Raw genomic sequence first — 21,967 nt, forward strand, 5'->3', positions numbered from 1 at the left:
AAAAAAAAAAAAAAAAAAAAAGGAATGGTGACAAAGAGACTAATTGATAGGGAAGTTCCCCAAAAAAGCATGAGGTGTGGGAGCCAGAGCTCAGGTGGTGACACTGGTTGGTAGGTAGATGGCTTAAACTTCTACGGACAGAGGAAAGGCTGAGTGACCAACCACACAGAGGCCACTGGGAGTGAAAGCAGAGCCTACCCTTAGCCCTGCACCTCATGGGAGTATTCCTTGTAGAGTCCTTGGAGACTTGTGGAGTATCCCTTGTGGAGTCTCCTGAGTTATTCTTGGTCCCAACTCTAAGGTCCTATGCCTGGGTCTTTGAGGCTCAGCTAGGGCTCAGAGAGGTGTCTCTTTTTATTTGTACCAGGGATCAAACTCGGGACCTTGTGCTTGTGAGGCAGGCGGCGGAACCATTGAGCTAAATCCCCGACTGGGAGATGCCTTTTGAAGGAGGGAATGCCAGCCCCTTGCAAGATAGGTACCCGCTCAGATTTGGGTGAGGTGATGGCTGACAAAGAAAAGGCATCATGTTACTCTCCAGAACTGAAGGTGACAGCTGTGGCTATGGGAAAGCCATACAGTTCAAGGGTCCGTGATGTCAGAGGTGTTCTTCTGCCTAGGAAGTCAGACACAGTCTGTCCTATCTGTACATAAACAAGGATACTATCACTGTGAGTTACTGTAGTTGAAGTCACCCTCTCACATATTATTTGTGAACAAACAAAACCCCAAATAGTTGAATTTTAAATTTTGTTTTAAGAAGCAGTATCTGTCCATAAATAGCTTAACATATGATATCATGTCACAATTTGGGAAATTTGTGAACATTTGTGTAAGTATTAGAATAACTTATAAATTTACTAGGTCAAGATTTAATAACTGTAAAGAACACTGTTATAAATATGTGTGGCATGTGTGAATAGATTGTTTTCACTCTTCGGTAAAAGAGCATATTTGTGTTTTAAAAGAGAATAAAACAGTGAGCAGGAGTAAGAGTTCAGTAAGTTCAGTCGAGGGAACAGGAGAAGTTTACAGACGGGAGATGGGTAGTTTATCTGCAGTCTGTTCCTCTTGTTTATGAGGGGCACAGATAGTCTCTGGATTTTAGCTTTCTGCCTACACTTGGCTAGAATCCACAAGTGTTAGCTGATCAGTGTTTAAATAGTAGGCAGGAAGGAAGAGGATGGTGATGGTGGTGATGCAGTTAGCATTTATTGATTCCTTGCTGTGTGCACCAAGTATTGTGCCTTATAAGCACTTTAGAAGGTTATCATTGAGCCCTCACAACAATTCAAGTAGACGGTGTCATCCTCATTTTAAAGACGAGAATACTGGAATTCAGAGAGGTTGATGGATTGCTTAAAGTCGTACAGTAAGAGACTGGCAGAGCCAGATCTTGGACCCTTAAGAAGAAGTCTGTTCCCAGCTGTGGGCTCTTTCCCAGGCAGGTAAGTAGCTTTCTTTCAGGACAACCAACTCTGTTTCCTCCTGAACAGGAGGGGAGAGGCAAGACCTTTGTCAGCTTTCTAGCCACTAAAGCAGAAACCCAGATTATAAGGAGTCATCCTGTGATCTCTGTCTTCTCACCTAAAGGAAGTGACAGATTAGGCCTGGGATGTCATGTATGTGGAAAATAAGACAAAGCAATGAATCACACTAGTCTGTCTGGTAGAGGCCTGTTTCTCTGGGGACTTAGGCCTTCTCTTCAGTGGGATCTGTGCTGGATCCCCCACCCTTTGTTGAGTAGTGTGCCTGGTTGTAGACACTCCAGCTTCAGTGCCCCCTTTTCCAAGAAAAGACAGAAGGACAACTGACACAAAGGAAAGATGACATTTTCCAAGGGACGTATAAAGTGACTTCGTTTTATTTGTTCAAAATGGGTCTTCAAGGGAAAACAGCAATGGTTCTTCGCCTTTGATTTGTGCAGTGGTTTTCAGTGATTATGTGCTAGGTGCTAGTGTGTAGGGTACAGAGAAAGGAGACACGTTACTAGAACCTCTGCAGTAAGTGCTAATCTCCTGCGAGCTATGACAGCACACAGTAAATTAACTTATTATACAGGTAAGGTAGAAAACCTGAGACTTTGAGAAGAAGCTGAGCTTTGGGCCTGATCAGTGCTGCTCTGGGCAGCAAAGATGAAAGCCCCCAACCTTTATTCAGTACCTCAGGAGACACAAATGTAACAAATGACTGGGACAGAGACTTCAGAACATCAAGAGAAACAAATATAACAAATGACTCGGGGGTGGGGGGAGCAGTGTCAGAAATCATAGAACAATGAGGAACTATGTAGATGAAGACTTTGTTCCTCCCAGGATGTTTTCAGCTGGTGTAATCTCGTCCTGGAGCATCACAGCATCACCAGACCATTGAGGTCTTAGCTGTTACTGGAAGCCAAAATGGAGTCATGTCTCAAAATGCCATAGCTGGTCTATAGGCAGGAGAACTAGGCCTAATGAAGTGATTTTCCCCCCAAATTATGTAGAATTGCTCCCGACTCTAATACTTTATGGAAAGAGTCTGTCTCCAGTGAAGTCTATGAGCTGCTGTCTCCAGGTTTTGTGGGTGAGGATAATGGGGAAGGAATCAATGTCCAGCCACAAGAGCTAAACCTCCCTGGTCTCAATTTTAAAGATAAAATGGAGGATTCAAAAAGTTAAATAGTTTACCCAAAGTCACCCCGGTTAATAAGCAGCTGGACTTGAAATGCAGGTCTGTCTGACACCATCATTCTTCCCTTACCCAGTGTGTATTGCTGACTCTTGCCTATTTTTGCTTGCAGTTCTTTAAGGCCTTTTCCAAGAATGGCTTAGGAACAACATTGCCAGGTAGGTTTCCTGGCTCTGGCCATCCTTTTGGCATTGTCAGTGTCTTCCTTTTGCTGCTGCCCTCTTTTACTGTGGTTTCTAATGCAGTGTTGAGAGAGACCTCTTTGCAAGGGTGAGGAGGCCCCCAAGTGAAGCCTAACACATTTCCTAAAAGTGTCCTCCCAGTCAGATGCCTTAGGAAAGGCAGGCTGACAAGCCCTTCAGTTGTGACCCACTCAGGGTCCTGGGGGTGGGTGGCAGGAACACCATGTTCCCAGGATGGTCTTAATGTCAAAATGGGATTGGTGTCAGGACAGACCAGACCGTCCCTGGGCCGAGCCCTTATGAGCCGTTTCTGAAGCACTCTTTTTCCTTCTGGAGGATGGGTCTCCTTGCTTTGCTTTGAGCCACAGGAGAAGCCCTCCACCTTATCCTCTTAAGACAGATAAGGCCTGGCTTGTGCTCTGGGCCCTTGTTGTGAATAAAGTTCACAAGGGCCTGAAGTCTTCCCTTCTCTCCTGACCCCATCCCTATGCCTGTTTTTGTTCACAGTGGCTGGTGCTAATGTGCAGACGCTGCGGGAGAGACTCATTGATGCCCTGGAGTCCCACCATGACACATGGCCCCCGGCCTGTCCACCACTGGAACCTGCCAAGTATTTTGGGCTGGGGCAGGCTTAGTGCAGCATAGGTCAGGGTCCAGGAATGAGAGGCTGGTGGAAACTTCGGGGCAGGGGACCCATGTTGATTCTTCCTTTTGCCTTTGCCTTGCTTGGGGCAGACACTCCAGTCTGCCAGCAACACTTTGGAGCAGCTTGTGGCAGATTCCTCTCGCTGCAAGTGCTGCTGAAGAGTCCTGCCCTCTAAGAGCCCGTTCTGCCACATGGGAAGGAAAAGACAGATGGGGTTCTCCACATCATACCTGCTGTAGCTTCTCCCACCTTTCCTTAGGAATATTTGAAGTACAGCAGGATTTCACATGATCTAACCCAGGAAAGGCCACTGACAGAATAAGTATGAAGAGGACCAAGAAGATTGAATACCAGTGGAGGAAAAGGGAAGGAACCCCAAAGAGTAAAGCCTTGTCTCTGTAAACTGAAAACGGTCATTTTTCTGAACAGTGGCTGTTCTGTGCTACAGAACATCAGGTGCACTGGCTGGTTTCTTGTGCACACCTGCCAGACCAGCTTCCTGGTTGCCTCTTTTCTAGGAAAGTGAGGGCAGTGAGGCATGTGGTGTCTTGTACAACCTCTGTCAAGGAGCAGACAGCCGCATTACAAACACTGGAGCCCCTGTTTCTGAGTGAGAACCCAAGCCCACCATGGCAGGGACTATTGCCAAGAAGGAACAAATCCATGTACCAGTAGGGACTGCTGACGGAGCCCAGCCTCAAACACAATGAAGGTCCAGGGCTGGGAAGGTGTACAGGACAGGAGCATGTGCTTGAAGGCCCTCTGGGGAAGTGAGAGTCCAGCATAGGATGCCACTCCAGAGGCTGGCAGTATCACAACACCTCTTTCAGTCCACTGAGTGGGTGCACTCTGACCTTGTACTTTGACCTCCTCCTCTCTAGCATATCCATTCATACTGTTGCGGGCTGGGATCCAGTAACCACCTCATGTTATGTCTTCTTTTTGGGGTTGGTCACTGCCATGTTTTGTATCCAGCAAAGGGAAGTGAGGTACCAAGTTGAGAATAAAAAGATGTAAGATGGGCTGGGGGTTTAGCTCAGTGGCACTGTGCCTACCTGGCAAATACAAGGTCCTGAGTTCGATTCCCTGTACCAAAAAAAAAAAAAAAGATATTTGCTACGCATCCTGGCACATACTTGTAATCCCAGGTACTCAGGAGATCAAAGATTGGAGGTCAGCTAGGTATTTTGGTGAGGCCTTGTGTCAAAAATTAAAATGGGTTTGATCCTCAGTATTGACAAATGTGTGGTCTCCTTTTTCACTGTGCCTTCTCACTGGCTGGCTTCTCAAGCATATGTGTGTTCTCTTTTTCATTGGAATAAGAGTCATTTTGTATTTTCTGTTGAAACTTTTGAGTCCTTAAAACAGTTTGCAGCTTAATTCTCTGATTGGGGTAATAACATTTGCTGCTTTAATCATTTCCACCTGAGAAAACTGGGCCTCAGTTTTTGTAAACTAAGGAGGTTGGGTTAGTTAGTTAGCTTCTGAGGTCTCTTGTACACAGGACTCTGGTTCTCTGGTTCTGTCTTTTCTCTCTCTGCTTTTCTTTCCCCAGCTCCCTCCAGTAAGGCTCAAACCCAGGGTCTGGTTTGTGTTAGGTGGGTGCTTTACACTGAGCTCTACCCCTAGCCCTTTGGTTCCCTTTTTGTTCCTCCTCCTGAGAGGAAAACACAGCCTTCCCAATTGGTCCTGACTTGCTGCAGATCTAGACTTGTATCTGATAGGTTAATTGTCAGTAGTGTGAGCCATATGGAGGCAGCTGGTCTCAAAGCCTCCCTACAGTTCTTCCAGCCTGCCTTCTGCCCAGTCCTGATTCCTAAAAGACAGAAAGAAAAATAAAAATAGCCAAGGTGGGTCATCAGGTGACCCAGGCAGCATCCTTTGAGACTAAAGGTTTGGTTTCCTCTCCCCCGGAGGACTGGCAGGGAAGATCACAGAGGTACAAGGTGACCCACCACTGGAGTTTTGCTTCATTCCTACTGGGTGTTGAGTGACCACCAGAGTTGTCTCTTAATAGGCTGGAGGAGATTGATGGATTCTTCGCAAGAAACAACGAAGAGTACCTGGCCCTGATCTTTGAACATGAAGGCTCCTACCTGGGTAGAGAGGTGAGCTGCCTCAGGTTTCCCTGCAACACATTGGGAGGGAGCCTCCATTCAGCAGAGGGCTTTTCCTGCCAGTGGTAGTGTCTTGTCCCTGTGTGTTTCTTAGTTAGGTACTGCCTGACCCCTGCTAGGAGAGATGTGTAGGGGCTGGGCCTTTCCATTTAAAACCTCTGTGCTGCCCTTTTCTCCCTAATGCCAGTCAAAACACCTGTTTATTGAGTATAGGACTCAGTTGCTGACACTTATCTGCTTGCCCCACACTTAACAAAGACTACCAAATAAAGTATCCAAGATCATACAGCTAATAAAATAAAATAGGGTTTTGAGCCAGGGCTGTCTGACTTTAAAGCCAATGCTGTTTCCACAGTACACCATCCACACAGAATTGGAGTACAACATTAGGGGAGGTGGGAACATTAGAGACAATTCTGTTTCTCATCAGGAAGGGTCCCTTACCAAGTACTGCCAGTTGAATTTCCACTCCATTACTTACATATTATATCTTTGGTCAAATTGCTCTATTTTTCTGAGCCTCTTCCCTGTCTATAGAGAAAGAATAGTTATATTTCTTTATAGTAGTACTGGGAAAGTCTGGTGAGGCACTTTAAGGAAAGGGCCTAGATTAGTAGCTGGCACGTAATAGATGCTTTATAGAGATTATCTCCTAGCTTAACGCCAAGTGCCCACTAAGCTGCTGGATCAGGGACTTCCCCACAGACTGCTTGAGCACTTTTCCCAGATGCACAGTGGGATGTGCCAGTTCATGGGGCGGGGTATTTGAGTGATGTTCTGGGGCTCAGTAAGGATATGAGACCTGAGAGGCCCACTGTGGACCAGAAGTGGTTTTCCTGCTGAAACACATCCAGCATAGTTGCTGGTGGTTTGGAGCTAAAACCAGGAACATCTTCGGACCTCTCAACTCTTCAGGAAAATCAAAAGTGGGGGAGGGGTGCAAGCAGCTTTACTGAAGGAGTTCCTGACCTTCTGGGGTCCCTGTCCATGCCTGGGTCAGGCCTTGTCATACAGAGGTGATTGATAAATCTGATTGGAATTGGCTCTTCTCCCTCCTCCGCAGTCCCCTGATAATCAGAGCAGGTCCCATGTCCATGCAGAGGTGCTTGGGGGAGGGTTAGTTGAACAGCTCAGCAGGGAAGAGGGCCTAAGAGGCACACTCGGGTTCAAATTGCATACTGGCTGCTCTGGAGATATGATGCACACTAAATCTCCGGTTTCTCTCTCTACAACAGGAGTTTTTTTGTTTTTATGTTTGCTTTTGGTACATGTTTGTGGTACATGATTACATTTATCATGGGAGTTGTTATATGACATTTCTTAATTCTTTTTTTAAATTCCCCTTCCTTCTCCTTTTTCTTCCCTGCGTCTCTTGGACCCTTTCATATACAAATGCATTTATACATTTTTTTCTCTTTTTTTGTACCCGGGATTAAACTCGAGACCTTGTGCTTGCAAGGCAGGTGGCAGAACCACTGAGCTAAATCCCTAGCCCTGTATTTTTAAATACATATTGGTATGTTTGTAATACATGATGATCGTGTTCCTTGTAGGCACTTCATAAAACCCCACTCCTCACCTTTTTAAAATCTTACTTCCCTCCCTTCTTTCCCCCTCCCTTCATCTCTTGGTTGCCTTCTCATATGCTTAAGATCTATTTCACTATTTCCGTTGAGAATTTTTAAAACAAATATATATCTAGTCATGTAACCTTCTGAACAACTCCCAGAGATTGGTATTATTATAATTTTTTAGTAAGGAAATTGAGTCAGGGAGAATTTTGGCTCGGTAGAGCCATGATTCACAAGCTGGCAGCCATAGTGTACTAACCCCTAATGGCAGTTTCTGTTTTAGTGTTGGTCTAAAAATTAAATGAGACCATCTATATATAGTATGTAATGTACAATAAATGTTTAGTTAGTACTTTCCCTTATTTTTATGCAAAAATAATATCATTTTTGATGAGTACATTTTTCTGACCTGGAATATAGGTAGAAAGTTTTATAATATAAGAATAAAAATAAAACTACATTTTATTGTGTCTTTTATAAATTTACTTTATTAGAAAGAAACATATTAATTTGAGATTGCCCTACAAAATGCGAAGTGTGTAGTCTGCACCATTCTGAGGCCCCTCCTCTTGGGTGGTTTTTGGCTCTTGTTACCTAAGAATTGATTGCAGTGGGTGGCATGAGGGCCTCATTCAGCTTGATGGTCTACTTTTTGAAATGTTTTAAGTTTGGACAGAGCATAGCTGCCACCTGGTGGTGCTGGGATTCAGCTGCTGGCTCCTTCTACCGGTTTAGCCCCCTGATGTCCTACTGTCTCTGCAGGTAACTCTGGACCTGTCCCAGCACCGAGGTGTAGCAGTGCGCAGGGTCCTGAACACAGAGGACAACGTGGTGAGGAAGTTTGGTGTCACAGACTTCCCGTCTTGCTACCTGCTGTTTCGGAATGGCTCTGTTTCCCGAGTCCCTGTGTGAGTGGAGTATCTCCCTGTCCTCTCTCTTCTCTCTCCCTGTACTCATCCTTCCCTGAGTGGCCACAGCCCTGGCACACAGGTCCTTTCTCCTTGGAGAATCTTCTGAGAACAGGAGGAGCATCAGTGCAGGAGAGGCAGGTGTCAGCCTCTAGGAGACAGGGCCCTACAGCCTCTGCCATCCAGGGTCCTGCCTCAACCCTGATAGCCTCTATTCCACCCACACCCAACCCTGGCCCTATTCCCCATGTTCCTCTGTCCACAGACAGACTCACTGGCAGGCTACAGACCTGGCAAGGACTCAAATATGCCTGACCCTCCCTCTGGTTTTCTAATTGCAGAAAAGTTCATTAGGAGCCAAACAATAGCCCGTTCCAAAATCAGAGGGAAAACAATCAGGCCAGCTTTAGCCCCTCTGTCAAGCTCCTGCTGCTGAATGGCCTGCTAAATGGCGCCAGATGGTGCCTCGGTGCCCTCTATGGGCAGATGATTGATGTCAGCCTGGCCCTGCCGGATAGAGCTCGAGGGCCAGGGAGATCAAAGCTTGTCTGAGGTGCCCAATGAACTGCTCCTCAGGGCATTAGTGCCATCCTGTGCTGAGCCTGGGCAGGCTAGCCACTTGCCCTTGCCCTGGCCCAGATCACCTAGCTGTGTTGGGGCAAGCTTGTCAGAGTTAGGAACCATCCTGGCCACCAGGGCATGGGGAGGGTGAGATTCTGGGTAGGCCCAGAAAGTGCCAGCCCTGGTGGGGAGAGGAGGCATTGTTTCTTCACTTGGAGTTGGTGGAGGAGAAAATTGTTTGTGACGATGCCACTCCCCAGCCATCTGCTCATCGATAAACACTGGGCCGGGACAGCGGAGTGGAAAGCAATGTTTCCTGATGCCAGCTCCCCGGGGCATCCCACCACACTGCTGCTGGGCTGGGCATCTCTGTCTCCAGGTGGCCTGACCCTGGTGAGTGCGAAGACTGTGTTCAGGAGACATTTCTTGCCTGTGAGGACTCTGCTGTATCAGAAGAGAGAAATCAAAAGGGTTTGGAGAATCTTGATGGTTCTTTGTTATTAATGCCACTTCATTAAAAAATCACATATCAAATTCCTTTGACTTGGGGACCAGTTTCATTCCTTGGTACTAGTGAGTTAGCAGCTGCCTTGTGGTCAGCTCTTTTTGAAACTTTGGTCTGATAGATAGCCAAACCCAGCTAGTCCCGTCCATGGGCAGATTATTTTTGGCAGTGCTGGGGATCCAGCCCAAGGCCTTACCCATGTTGGTAAGCATTCTAGTGAGCTGTCCCCCCAGCTCTTCATGAACACAATACTGTCCCACAGGCACTTTGTCCCAGCTTGTTCAGACCGTGGTCCTGCCTGAAGTCAGAACAGGTTGCAGGATTTTGGGTCTTGCTGCTTTTTCAGATGGTTGGGCCATATAGGCTGGTATCAAAGAGGTTTTCCACAGTGTGTGCAGTGAGTAATAGAAGTGGTGAATGAGGCCTTGGTAGCCTAATTTTGACCTCACCAAGTGTGAGAAGAAACTTAAGTTCAGATATTTCTTGCTAAGCCTTTCTGTCAGAGGAGCCACCCTGCTTCCTCTGCTGACATTGGTCAGCCCCGGGATTTGTCCTTTGTACCTACTGCTTCTGCTGTGCTCTCATCCCTCACAGGCTGAAAGAGTCCAGGTCCTTCTACACTGCCTACCTGCAGAGGCTCTCTGGGATCACCAGGGAGACTACCCCGCCTACAGCTGTACCAACCACTCCTGACAAGATAGCGCCGACTGTGTGGAAATTTGCAGATCAGTAAGGCCGCACCCAGTCCCCGTCATACTCCCGCCCATCACAGACCACACCTCCTTTATTCACACTGTCGTCTTCATCCTGTTCCTGTTGTGTCTATAGCACCTGCTATTTTGAGTGTAGATTCCCACCTGACCCCAGGGCTCATCTTGACCTTTGGGTGCCTGCGACTGCTAGGCTGCGACAGGGAGTGCAGCAGTTAATTGGCAGCTTCTCAGGTATCTGCTGCCAGGGCCCCAGTGCTGAATGTGGAGAGTACTGAATAGTACATCATGTTATCCTTTGTGATGGAAGGAATACTGTCCAGTCAGTGCCCATAGCACTTAAGCCACCTTCCCTATATTATGTCATGTGGTCATCAGGCTACTTCTGGAAGAGGCACATGAGAATGGAGAGATAAACTGAGGCCTGAGGACATCAGCGTGGACTTGCAGAGAGGGGACACTGCCTGGAGGGTAAAGCATAGATAAAGACTGTGCTTACCCTGTTGTTATCCTTGCAGGTTCTCTGTACCTTCGAGAGGCAGACTTGGTAGAATAAGTCATTTATTTTATAGGTGAGGTAGCTGAGGCCTAGTAAGGTAGATTGAGTTGCCCAAGTTCACAAAACTGGCTCACCCTCAAGCTCAGGCCAGAACCAGGGTGCGGGAGGTAGGTGGAGAGCAGCCAGCTCTCCAGGGCCCTTCCCATGAGCCCTGAGCCAAGCCCCAAGGGAGCATGGTGGGCATGGGATAGTGTAGCCGGCTGGATACCCCAGCCTCTCCCCAGGGTGTGATGCACTCAGGTCTGGCAGCTGCGAAGACCACATCAGCCTAGAAAGAAACACAAAATGTGCTGCCCACTCTTCCCCTCCACTGTTCCAGCCCCTGCCTTGGTGGGCAGCTACTCCTCTTTCACAGAAGCTTTTCCAGAACCATTTCTGTGCACTGTTGGTCTGTTTGTGTTTCCCTGGGGGACTTTGCTCAGAACAAAGAATGAAGCTCAGCCTCACTAAGGGCCTGATTAGTGAGTCACAGGAAGGGCTGGCTATGGGACTAGAGAGGAGAAACTCCTCATTTTTGCCACAATGTACACTTTTGTTTTATCCTCTGAGTAGCCTACCTATGAGCAAGGTGTTGTTATTCCTGTTTTATAGGAATTGAAACTCAAAGACGTTAAGCTATTCACTCAAGGTCACTTGGTGAATTACCAGCAGAGCCAGTGCTAACTTATAGAACTCTGTGCCATCAGCAGTGCCGTTCCTTTTCTGTCCCTTTAGTGCTGAGTGCTAATGCTCCCTTTTCCTCTGCCTTCCGCTGGTTTCTCAGCTCCAAGATCTACATGGCTGACCTGGAATCTGCACTACACTACATACTACGGGTAGAAGTGGGCAAGTTCTCGGTCCTGGAAGGGCAGCGCCTGGTGGCCCTGAAAAAGTTTGTGGCAGTGTTGGCCAAGGTGAGCATGGTCACGGCTCCCCTCATCTCTGCGTTCCAGTTGTGATAGTGGATGTGCCTGAAAACCACGTGCTGTGCCAGCCCCTCCCTGCAGGGGCTGACTGTGTACCCGGGCCCTCAGTCTTCGCAGTCTGTCGTGGCTGCTGCCCTCTAGTCAGTCATACCCTGCGCCCTCCCTGTACTACTAGGAACACCCCAGAGGGTGTGGGTGGGACACAGGCCAGAGGTACCAACACTGATTCATTATTCGCTCCACCTGCCTGCTTGAATCTTCTACCTCATTCAAGTCCTGGAGTGTGATTTCTCACTCCTTGCTATGGTCACCCGGAAAACAGAACCACTGGAACACCACTGTGAAGAGAATGTTTTCCTGAAAATCCTGTCCTCCCAACCAGTGTGACCAGGTCTCTTGCCCTAGCCCTGCCTGCCATATTCCTTTGTAGCTTCCCAGGAAGGTGTTTGCTCCATGGAGTAGAGCTCCTGCGTATGAGGACCTACTGTCTATTCAGCATTTAATTATCTTCCCTACTCTGCAAGGTGGCACATGCTGTACCTGCCATTATGAGGTGCAGGGGCTCAAGTGACTTGCTGTGGGTCTCCTGGCGAGAGGCATTCTGGTTGGGTGAGGTCCTCTGCAAAGTCCACACTCCTTGTCTACCACAGTCCTCCTTTCTAGGGAGGATTGGGCTGCTTCCTCCTCACTACACCCCCTCTGGTTCCAGATCCACTGCCAGTGCTGTTCTGCATAAACCTAGGTGGCCGCTGCTGAGTCAGATGCAGGCACTGATTTCCTTCAGCTGACCGCTGATTCAGCCACCACCAGCCTGATATATGACTACCCTTGGGCCACTGTGTGCCTCAGGAACTTGCTGCATCTGTCCTCCTTTCCCACTGCACAAGTCCTCACCCTCCTGGCCCACTTGGCTTGGTCAAGTACCCTTGTGAGTACACTGAGAGGACCCTATGAAGGATATTGTAGCCTAAGCCGTGAGAGTCTTCAGCGCCTCTTGTTGGTCTGCAGAATGAGCCTTCTGTGGTAACAGAGGCCTTTTCTCAGAGACCTGAGAGCTCCTATTCCCTACAGTACTGAGGCCTGAAGCAGACAGCTGGGCACTCAAGAGGAAAACCCTAGAGCAATTCTGTGTGCCATCCTCCTATCCCAGCATGTTCTCCTAGCATACCTCAGGAGATGAGAAATTTGGTTTGGTCCAGTCCAGTCCACTGTAAGGAAACCCTCCCAGGGCAATGGTTTCCTGTAAGCTACTCGCATCTCTCAGCTGTACACAAAGCTGCTTTGGAGTGTGGCCTCTGTTGGGGCTGTTTGCAGCCAGTCTGAGGGGAAAGAGATTCAGAAAGTGCCTGAATTGAACGGAGGCTTCAGCGACACCTCTGGGTGTGCCTGCTCCATTGCTGCTTGCAGCCCATGCTTGAAGATGACTGGGGCACTGAGAGATGACGGGTGGGCCTTGGAGTAGAGAAGCCAGCTGTCAGTGTGGGAGCAGAGGCCCATGGGCATGGAGATCCAGTTTGACCTCTGCCTGCATATCTATCTGGAGACTGCAGTGTTTTGGCCCCAGCCATGCTTGAGTAGCTGCTTCCTGAATAATAACAATAGAAGTAGCTCCTTTGCTTGAGCTCTGACAGGCTGTATTCACTTACATTTCTCATGAACTCCACGGGTGGGTACCAGTACTCTCCATGTTATAGATGAGATGGCAGCCCAGAGAGATGGGCCACCTTGCCCAAGGAGGGGATTTGCATCCACATCTCATCGAGCCCCTGCTTTATACACCTGGTGCTCATGGGCACACAAGCCTGAAGGAGAGAGAGCTCACTGCAGTGTCGTCCTGCCCTGCGTGCTCTGCTCAGCTCTCAGCTGAGCAGCTGCAGGACTGGCCACTGGGTGGCGTGTCTCTCCTAAATTTCCCCGCTTCTGTAGTCCCTTAAAACATCCGTCTGACACTGACTAGGCAAAGGTCAGAGAAAAATGCTGACTTCAGGCTGTAAATCTGTGTGAGCCCCAGGAGAGGGCACACTGAAGCTCCATTTTTTTCTGGCCGCTTCTCACTCGGGGAAGGTGTCCAGCCCCTGAGGCTCAGTAGGAGTATTTCATGGCTTTCTCAGGAATGGATTAGTAGCAGGGTTTGTTTGTTTGTTTGTTTGTTTAATTAGTCCTATCTCCAGGATCCTCCTCTTGAATTTTTTTCTCCACAAGTTAGTTTCTCAGAGCCATTGTCCTCTGTATCTGCTTCTTCCTGGTTTCATCTGACCTGTTCTGCTGCTGCATTCCTCTTTCTGCCTGCCCCCACCCCCATGCACACATATGCACAGACATATCCTCCTCCCTGGGGTCCTTGTGGTTTCAAAGTGCTGATACTAATCAAATTTGAGTTGACTTTATTGTCAAAGTAGCTTTTCATGTTCCTCAGAGACTACTGGGAGTTGCCATCAGGATTTGGACCTTGGCTGTAAGCCCCTGGGCTGGTCTGTCCTACCTAGTAGCCTATGGAATACAAATGAAAGGTCTTTTACTGGCTTAGCCCAGCCAGTCAGTCTGCTGCTCCACCAGGAGGCCACCTGAAGAGAGGATATGTGAAGAGCGTTCTCAGAAGCCCTGGGAAGTTGCACAGAGATCAGACCTTCCTCCCAGTTGTGGGATGAGTCACAGGGGTCAGGGTGAGAGTCTGAGCATTGAGGGAAAGACCATCAGGGCCCAGCCCTGCTTAGAGTCTCCCCTGCCATACCCCTTTCTGTAGTTTACCAGGATGCCCCAGAGGAAAGGTAGTAGGGAAGCTATGTTTGTGCTTTAGGTAGAATATTTTCATGGTGGTTTTGGAACATTCTGGAGAACCTTTTTTGTCCCACTTCTTCATGGCCCCTTACCCTCTGAAGATAGTAAAACTGACAGAATTGCTTTTCACTCTCCAACGTGTTCTTTTTTCCCTCCATAGTACTTTCCTGGCCAGCCCTTTGTCCAGAACTTTCTGTACTCCATAAATGACTGGCTTAAGAGGCAGCAGAGGAAGAAAATTCCTTACAGTTTCTTTAAAACTGCCCTGGACAACAGGAAGGAGGTGAGTCTGGAAGGCAAATGAAGATCTCAAATATCCTTGATATTTATGGGAATGGAAAAGGGGTTAATGTTGTAATCTTCAGTCTCCTTCACCAGTTTGTATTCAGGAAGGTGTCAGCAGTCTTGACTTGGATCCTTCCATTAATAAACTGCTATTTATTGAGTTCCTCATGCATAACTCATTTAATCCTCATAAATTAGTAGAAAGTAGATATCCCCATTTAGTGGACAAAGAAACAGAAGTTACCTCACAAGCGTAAGGTCCTGAGTTGATCCCTGGTACCAAAAACAAAGGAAACAGAAGTTAAGAGATGAAATCATTTGTCTGAGGTCCTGTAGTGCTAGTAAGTGGCTGGGCTGTGATTAAAACCACTGAGAAGGAAGGAGCAGGGTATAGCTCAGGGATGGAGCACTTGCCTAGGATAAACAGACTCCTCTAAGTTCACCCCCCCGCCCCCACAGCACTGTGAGCAAATAATAGTGACACACCAGGGTTTTTAACTACACTCAGCTGCACCTTGGCTGCTGCTCGTGCTGCTCTTTGTGGAAGTGGCCCACTGCAGCCGGCACGTGTGCAAAACCTACAGACTTGTGGGATATCGAAGCTTGAAGATTATCCCCCTTGTTTCATAGATGGAGTTGTTGAGGTTAGAGTAAGTGTATAACTTGATCCATACCATGGGTTTTCAGATGTGGTGATCCTTGGGTGGAACAGGTGGAAGGAAAGTGTCCCCTTTGAGGTGACAGAGAGGGACCTCATTTGTCACAGGATATGTGCTGTCCTTTGACTATCCTAGAAGCTTCTCTTTTCACTTCCCCTTGCCAGCCTTTTTTTCTGCACTACGAACTCACACTCATATGTGTCCCTTAGGATGCTGTCCTTACCAAGAAGGTGAACTGGATTGGCTGCCAGGGGAGTGAGCCACATTTCCGGGGCTTTCCCTGCTCCCTGTGGGTCCTCTTCCACTTCCTGACTGTGCAGGCAAGTCAGCAAAGTGCATCACGAGAGCTGGGTAAGTCCAGGATCTGTCACCGCACTGTGCCACCAACTCTGCCCTTTCCTGCCCATCACAGAAGGGTGGGTCAGTATCAGTCTGGGGGCCACAGCAGGATCTTTGAATGAGCAGCTGGACACAACAAGCACAGAACGTCTCAGCATGCAGAACACTTTGAGAAGTCACCCAGCCCTGTCCCCTGCCTCTGGGCCTGACACTCTGGGGCATGAGGCTGCTCCCTGGCTTTTAACATTGAACAGCTGGGCATTCAGTTCATACACATCTGTTGAGGAACAGGTTTATATCAGACCCTAACTCAGCTGACATGATATGAAGATGTAAAAGAGACGGTTCCTGCTCTCAGTGGACTGTCTGGTATGTGGCAGGGTGGACAGAGTTCCCTGCAGTGTGCTAGGGCCAAGAGCCAAGGGAAAGAAGGATGTGTAGGTTAAATGGGATGGGCTCAGTGCTGCTGGGGAGGGCAAGAGACTTCTCAGGGAACCAAGATGAGAGCTGATGGGTAGAAAGGAGTTCAGCTTGGAAGGAAGTGCTCCTAAACACTGGGAACAGCCTGCAAGAGGCACAGGGAACCAGCAGGACTGCTGACAATGCGAAGCTGGTCAGTCTGTCAGTACTGTACTTACAGAGAATCTCCACAGTACCAGGTGCTATTGGAGGTGGGTATACAGTAGCTGGTGAGGCCGCTAGGGGTCAGTATTCCAGTGCCAGGAGACAGGTAGTAAACACAAATAGAACCCTTTGGGTATAGTGATGAATGCTATGAGGAGCAGAGCAGAGTGTTGTGGGAAGAGGCACAGTGTTCAAATAGTGCAACTGGGGGGGGCTACTCTGAGGCGGTGTCCCTGTGTTGAGACTCATGAAAAGAAGGAAGCAGACATGGGGCATTTGGAAAGAAAATTCCAGAATGTCATAGCCACTCAGGTGGCCATAATGGATTCCATAGGTTGAGGGCACAGGCAACGAATATTGATTGTCTCATAGTTCTGGAGACTGAAGTCCACAACTGAGATACGGTATGGTTGGTTTCATCTGAGGCCTTTCTCCTTGGTTGGTACATGGCCACTTCCTTCTTGTGTCTTCACATTGTCTCCCCTTTCCCTGTCTGTATCCAAATTTCCTTGTGAAGACCCTGGTCATACTGGATTAAGACTTACTCTAATGACCGCATTTCACCTTAAAAAGACTCAGGCAGGGTTTGGTGGCCATGCCTGTAATCCCAGCCCTAGGGATGCTGAGGCAGGAGATCTCACAGCAAGTTTAAAGCAAGCCTAGGCTGCCTGGTCAATTCAACACCAGCCTGAACTCCAAAGTGAGGCTTGTCTCAAAAAAAAAGACCCTGTCTCCAAGTATAGCCACACTGTGAGGTACTGGGGGTTAGGACATAGACATATGAACTTGGAGGGAACAAATTCAGCCCATAAAACAGGCCATGGACCAGCAGGTGCAGAAAAGACTGGCATCATTTTATAGTATCAAAAGGTGGCCTTTATGGCTAGGGCCAGGGAGTCGGATGCGCATGTGGGCTTGGGGCCTTTCTAAGTGGGGAGGGGTTTCCAGCCCTTAGTTTATAAGAAAAACTTTCACAGGGGATTGGCACAAATGAGTAATGCTTCAGAAAGGTTGTTTGGTAGAGGTGGGGAGATGGGGAGGCAGGGCAGCCAACTAAGTAGCCATAAAAATAGCCTGGGAGCCATGGACTGGACTGGAGCTGTGGATGTGCTGATGGAGGGAGTGGCCAGGCCCTGTAGTAGTTAGACTGCTGCTTGGAGCTACAGCCAGTGAATGAGCCTGAGAAGAGGCAGCCATTGCGGTTTCAGGGAGGGTACAGTCAGCCGTGTGCGTGCTGCTGGAGGTGGTGCAAGATGAGGGCATCTCTGGCAAGAACCGGTTTATTGTTTGAGGGGAGGGCAGATGATGGCCTGGTTGGATCAAGCTGGAAAGAGACTGGAAGGCAAAATACTGCAGAAAATGGGCAGAAGCAGGGAATAACTAGGTCAGAGAAGAGATTTTGTTATTGTAATTGTTTTCACCAGTTGGAATGATCCCATATTAAGGGAGAAATTAGTGATGCAGGAAAGAAAATGTTTGCAGGAACAAAGTCCTGAAGGAGGAGAAAATAGGGGAAGTGAAGACTGGTGCGGGCTCTGACGTTGCCAGGAATGATGACACGGATAGGTGGTAAGAGCTATGGAGAGAGGCGTGAGGAGGTTCTGCTGGATTGAGGGCTGGACGGGAGAGAGCCTTTTAAAGGACTGGGAGTGGGGGCGTTGTGCAGTAGGAAGGTGTATGGAGTACAGAGGAAAAAGGGCGTGAGAAAAGTGTATTGGGAAGAGGAAAGACAACTTGAAGAGGAGCAAGAAGGTGGAGGAGTTAACAGAGAACTCTGGGATCTGATGCCAGTCACCCAGAGTGTCCAGTGAAAAGGAACTGAGCAGAGTGAGGGTGGGTAGAGATGAATTAGGGTGTGTGCAAGTCAGAGCAGAATGGATTCCTGAGGCAAGGGAAATGGGAGAGCAAGTCAGAACAGGAAGTGTGAGGCTGGCCGGGGAAGGAGCGTGGGGTTGAGGTGGAAGCACCCTGCTGGCTGCTGACTCTCCAGCCAAGTCACCAAGAGCCCGAGTGTCCTGCTAAAGAATACGAACGATGAGAACCTGGATGGGTGGCAAGAGAGGAGAACTAGGGTCCAGGAAGTTTTGGAGGAGATAGCGTTGTCTCTAGCTCCTGGCCGAGTGTGATAGCACACACCTGTAATCCCAGCGTTAGGAGGCTGAGGCAGGGGGATCACTGCAAATTCAAGGCCAGCGTGAACTACATAGTGAGACCCTGTCTCAGAAAATAAAGTGGCCCCTGGAAGGGGAGAAGCGGACATGGAGACCCTGGGTCCCTCATCGCATAGGCTGGGTGCGAAGCGCCTGTGCAAGGGTGAGCACAGCAGAGCTGGGGAGGACAAGGCGGCCTGTGGAAGAACAGGGTGGCTGGTTAGGGGCAGGCAGCCTGAAGGTCCCTATGCATGGCTCCTCCTCTCCCCTGTAGGCAATGGCCAGGAGGTCCTCCAAGCCATCCGGAGCTATGTTCGCTTCTTCTTTGGCTGCCGAGACTGTGCTAACCATTTTGAACAGATGGCTTCTGGTTCCATGCACCGGGTGAGAAGCCCAGATGATGCAGTTCTCTGGTTGTGGACGAGCCACAACAGGGTCAATGCCCGCCTCGCAGGTAAGGAAGGGCCACCTTCAAGGCTGCAGTCACCTGTGAGGGGAGAGGACACTTTGGGGTCTTGGGCCAAACTTGGGGGACATTCACTCTTCCCTTAGCAACACCTCGTCCTTCATAGCTCATCTTCTGCCAGGCCTGGTAATCAGTGGCATGAGGCCCATCAGGTGAGGGAACCAAGGTGATGACTCTGTAAGACCCTAGTCTTCTGATGCCGTTGCTCCTTTTTCCCTGCACCAGAGCCCCTCTTTCTGGCATGTTGGGGTCTCTCCTGCCACCCCAACTCTGCTTACTGGCTTTTGAGTCCTTATTGAAACCAACAGGAAAGAGAGGTAGGGTTTTTTTGCTCACACGGAAGGATCTCATAATAGAGCTGGAGAAGACCCAGGGTCTAAAACAGTGATGGCAAACTGACAGCGTGCGCGCCACAGTGGGCTGTTTGTTATCATTGAAAGCTCTGAAAGGTTCACTGTCACTGGTCTAGAAGTACCAGGGACTGCTTCTGTAAGGGGCAGCCGTACAGTTTTGAGTTTTCCTCATTTATAGTGCTTTCAGCAATTTCCTTTCCCCACACACAGGTGTCTGGTGGGTCCTCCGGGCAAAAGCACTGGGCTCCCAGGAAGGTGGGTGGGGAGGAGCCATCTATGGACAGGAGCACCTGTGGTTTTGTTAAAAAACAAAACAACGAAAAACCCTTCCCTTTAATCAGCTAAAGTAATACAGCATCACTATAATATTCAGACAAATACATACAACTGAAAACACTAAATACCAACCAAAGAGTATCAAACAGGTTGTTCTGAGTCTTCTTGCCCTTTCTGTTTCTGATCTGGGATACAAACTGGCAACAAATCCAACGAAAGAGGACAGTGGGCCTGGTTGCCACTAGGAAGTGGCTGGAGCTGCCGGTGCTGGGGCGGGGTGAATGGAACCCTTCTCGGGTAGAGCCAGGCTCCACAAAGGTTCTTCATGTTTATCTCATCTCCCTCCTCGGGAAGGCCTGTGCATCCTTTCTGCAGGCGAAGAATACTCTGAGTGGAGGAGTGAGATTTGAGCCCTTAGGTGGCTGGAGTGTCACTACCTGTGTGCTTCTCTCCTCAGGCGCTCCCAGTGAGGACCCACAGTTCCCCAAGGTTCAGTGGCCACCCCATGAACTCTGCTCTGCCTGCCACAATGAACTCAGTGGGGAGCCTGTATGGGATGTGGGCGCCACTCTCCGCTTCCTCAAGGCCCACTTCTCCCCAGGAAACATCGTCCTGCACTCCCCTCCACCTGGACCAGCCCCCAGGAGCAGTGCACACAGTTTGGCAGCTGCCCCGAACCCAGGGGTAGGAGCTCTGGGGCCGGTAACCAGAAACTCAACACTAGGCCCTGAGAAGGCTGATAGCACAGAGCCCCCTGGAAACACCTCCATGCCAGATATTCCAGCTGAGAGACCTGAGGCAAGTGGCCCCCAGCTGCTGCACACTGGCCTCCAGCTGAGTGGACCTGTGCCCAGGCAGGGGCTTCCTGATCACATAACAGAGCCCCAGAGGGCTGTGCTCGTGCAGCCTCAGGGGCAGCGACACTTGAGTAAGCGGGACACAGGGGCTGTGCTGCTGGCTGAGTCCTGGGCGGAGGAGAACCACCTCCATGGCCCTTCAGAACTGAGGAAAGGAATCCATAGCTCCAAACAGCTGGCCAGCATCCCTGAGAGGGAGCGAGAAGCCCAAGCTGTGCGGGTCCAAGGCCAGTGGTTGCAGGTGCTGGGGAGGGACTTTTCCCACCTGGACATCAGCCTCTGTGTGGGGCTCTACTCCCTGTCCTTCATGGGCTTGCTGGCTATGTATACCTACTTCCGGGCTAGAATGAAGGTCCTGAAGGGCCATGCTATTCACCTTGCAGCCTGAACCTTCCAGTTTGTAGTGGGGCAGGGAAGGGAGCTGGCATCCATGAGTGTCCTCTGCTCCCTTGACTTCCCTGCCTCCCCTTGCCCAGCCCAGGAGCGGGGGAAGCCCAGGAAAGCCAGTTGCTCCTGCGAACCCCGTCTGCTGGGAAGGAGAGTTACACAGACAAGAGAGACAGGACCAGGGTCCATGTGCATCTGACCATCAAGGGAGGGCAGCTTTGAGCAGAGGGTTTAGGAAGGCACAGGCCCTGGCCTCTCAGCACCAAATTCCTGTTTTTCAGCTTTTTGAAGCCCTGCCCCATTCTCGATGAAGCCTCAATCTCTCCTGCTTGGTCTTAGCCCTAAATTGGGGCGAGCCAGCCCAGTTGCAAAGCTGTGTCACCGTCCACTCCTCTTACATCTGGACACGAAGAGGCCTTTGCACCTGAAAAGGAAGGGCCACCTGTGACCCTCTCTGGTTTTCCCAGCCTTCAGCTCCTCAGATCTCTCTAGGGTTTGGCTTCAGGGTGTGGGCGGATTTCTGGAAATCATGTGGTCTCCTGCACCAGGGTTTTTGCTGCAAGAAGAATATAGGTTGGGGCAGTTGCGGACTTGTCCAGCAGGGCAGGTAGTAATTGCTGGGCTGTGGGGTGCATGGCTTGCTTGCTGCATGCTGATGTGGGGGGAGCAGGTATGGGGAAGGATGCTGGGACCTACAGTGCCTTCGCTGAGGGCTTAGTGAAGAGAGGAGAGAAGGATGTGCCTTGGCTTCTCATTAGGCTGTACCCCTTTCTGAGCTAAGTCTTTTGTCTTCATTTTAGTCTCCAAAGTCACTGATAACCTTTGGATACGGAGGGCCCTGGGTTGGGGTCAATGTCCTCCCATGATTCCACCTTCTAATTGGTAGACGTTCATAGGGTCAAAGGGGAGGATGATGCTGTACATGTGCTTGATTCCCACTCTACCCCACCACTTGGGAGGGGTGTGGAATAAATTACTTTTTTTAAGGCAAGCACCTGTGTGTTCTTTAACTTGCTCCTAGGACACTGAGTATCTGGGTCTGGACAGAATGCACAGCATCCAGCCTCACCTGGTCCCCAGCCAGCACACACTTCTCTTCTGGGCATTGGAAAAGAGGTGCCCTCCTCACTGCCCACAGAGTACTCTGCCCCAGCACTTGCAGGCTCCGTATGCTCTGGGACTGGCCTCAGGGCTCTCCCGCACTGCCACCTCCTGCCCTCCCTTCCTCCCTGGGAGCTCCCTTCTGCAGCTCTTCCTCCGGGAGGGCAGGCTTGTTTGTCAGAGGCCTGGTCAGCTGCTCAGAGAGGCGTCCACAGGGATTAGGGAGTTTGCCCCTAATCCAGCCTTCTGGGTTTTACAAGGATCAGAGCAGCTGATAATGAACCTCATTAAGGGGAACAGGAGCTCAGTCTGCTTTGGGTTTTCTCTGACATTGTCATTGAGCTCAGACAGCCCGAGT

General features: G+C 49.6%; 1 protein-coding gene across 1 annotated transcript in view; it reads left to right on the forward strand.

Moving 5' to 3' along the window:
• The window catches only part of Qsox1 (quiescin sulfhydryl oxidase 1), a gene marked incomplete at its 5' end in the record, with an annotated part of 39,063 nt that extends 17,314 nt beyond the window's left edge, over positions 1-21,749 (forward strand). Inside the window, 10 exons of the mRNA XM_010630302.2 lie at positions 2,783-2,828; positions 3,360-3,462; positions 5,516-5,606; positions 7,949-8,094; positions 9,755-9,889; positions 11,193-11,322; positions 14,273-14,395; positions 15,266-15,407; positions 18,444-18,623; positions 19,722-21,749. Of these exons, the coding sequence (XP_010628604.1) occupies positions 2,783-2,828; positions 3,360-3,462; positions 5,516-5,606; positions 7,949-8,094; positions 9,755-9,889; positions 11,193-11,322; positions 14,273-14,395; positions 15,266-15,407; positions 18,444-18,623; positions 19,722-20,509 (1,884 nt within the window). The remainder of the gene's footprint in view (positions 1-2,782; positions 2,829-3,359; positions 3,463-5,515; positions 5,607-7,948; positions 8,095-9,754; positions 9,890-11,192; positions 11,323-14,272; positions 14,396-15,265; positions 15,408-18,443; positions 18,624-19,721) is intronic.
• Positions 21,750-21,967: the final 218 nt, after the last annotated feature.

Source organism: Fukomys damarensis, unplaced genomic scaffold, assembly GCF_012274545.1.
Source record: "Fukomys damarensis isolate Sample0158 unplaced genomic scaffold, DMR_v1.0_HiC HiC_scaffold_11, whole genome shotgun sequence".
Classification (NCBI taxonomy): Eukaryota; Metazoa; Chordata; class Mammalia; order Rodentia; family Bathyergidae; genus Fukomys; species Fukomys damarensis.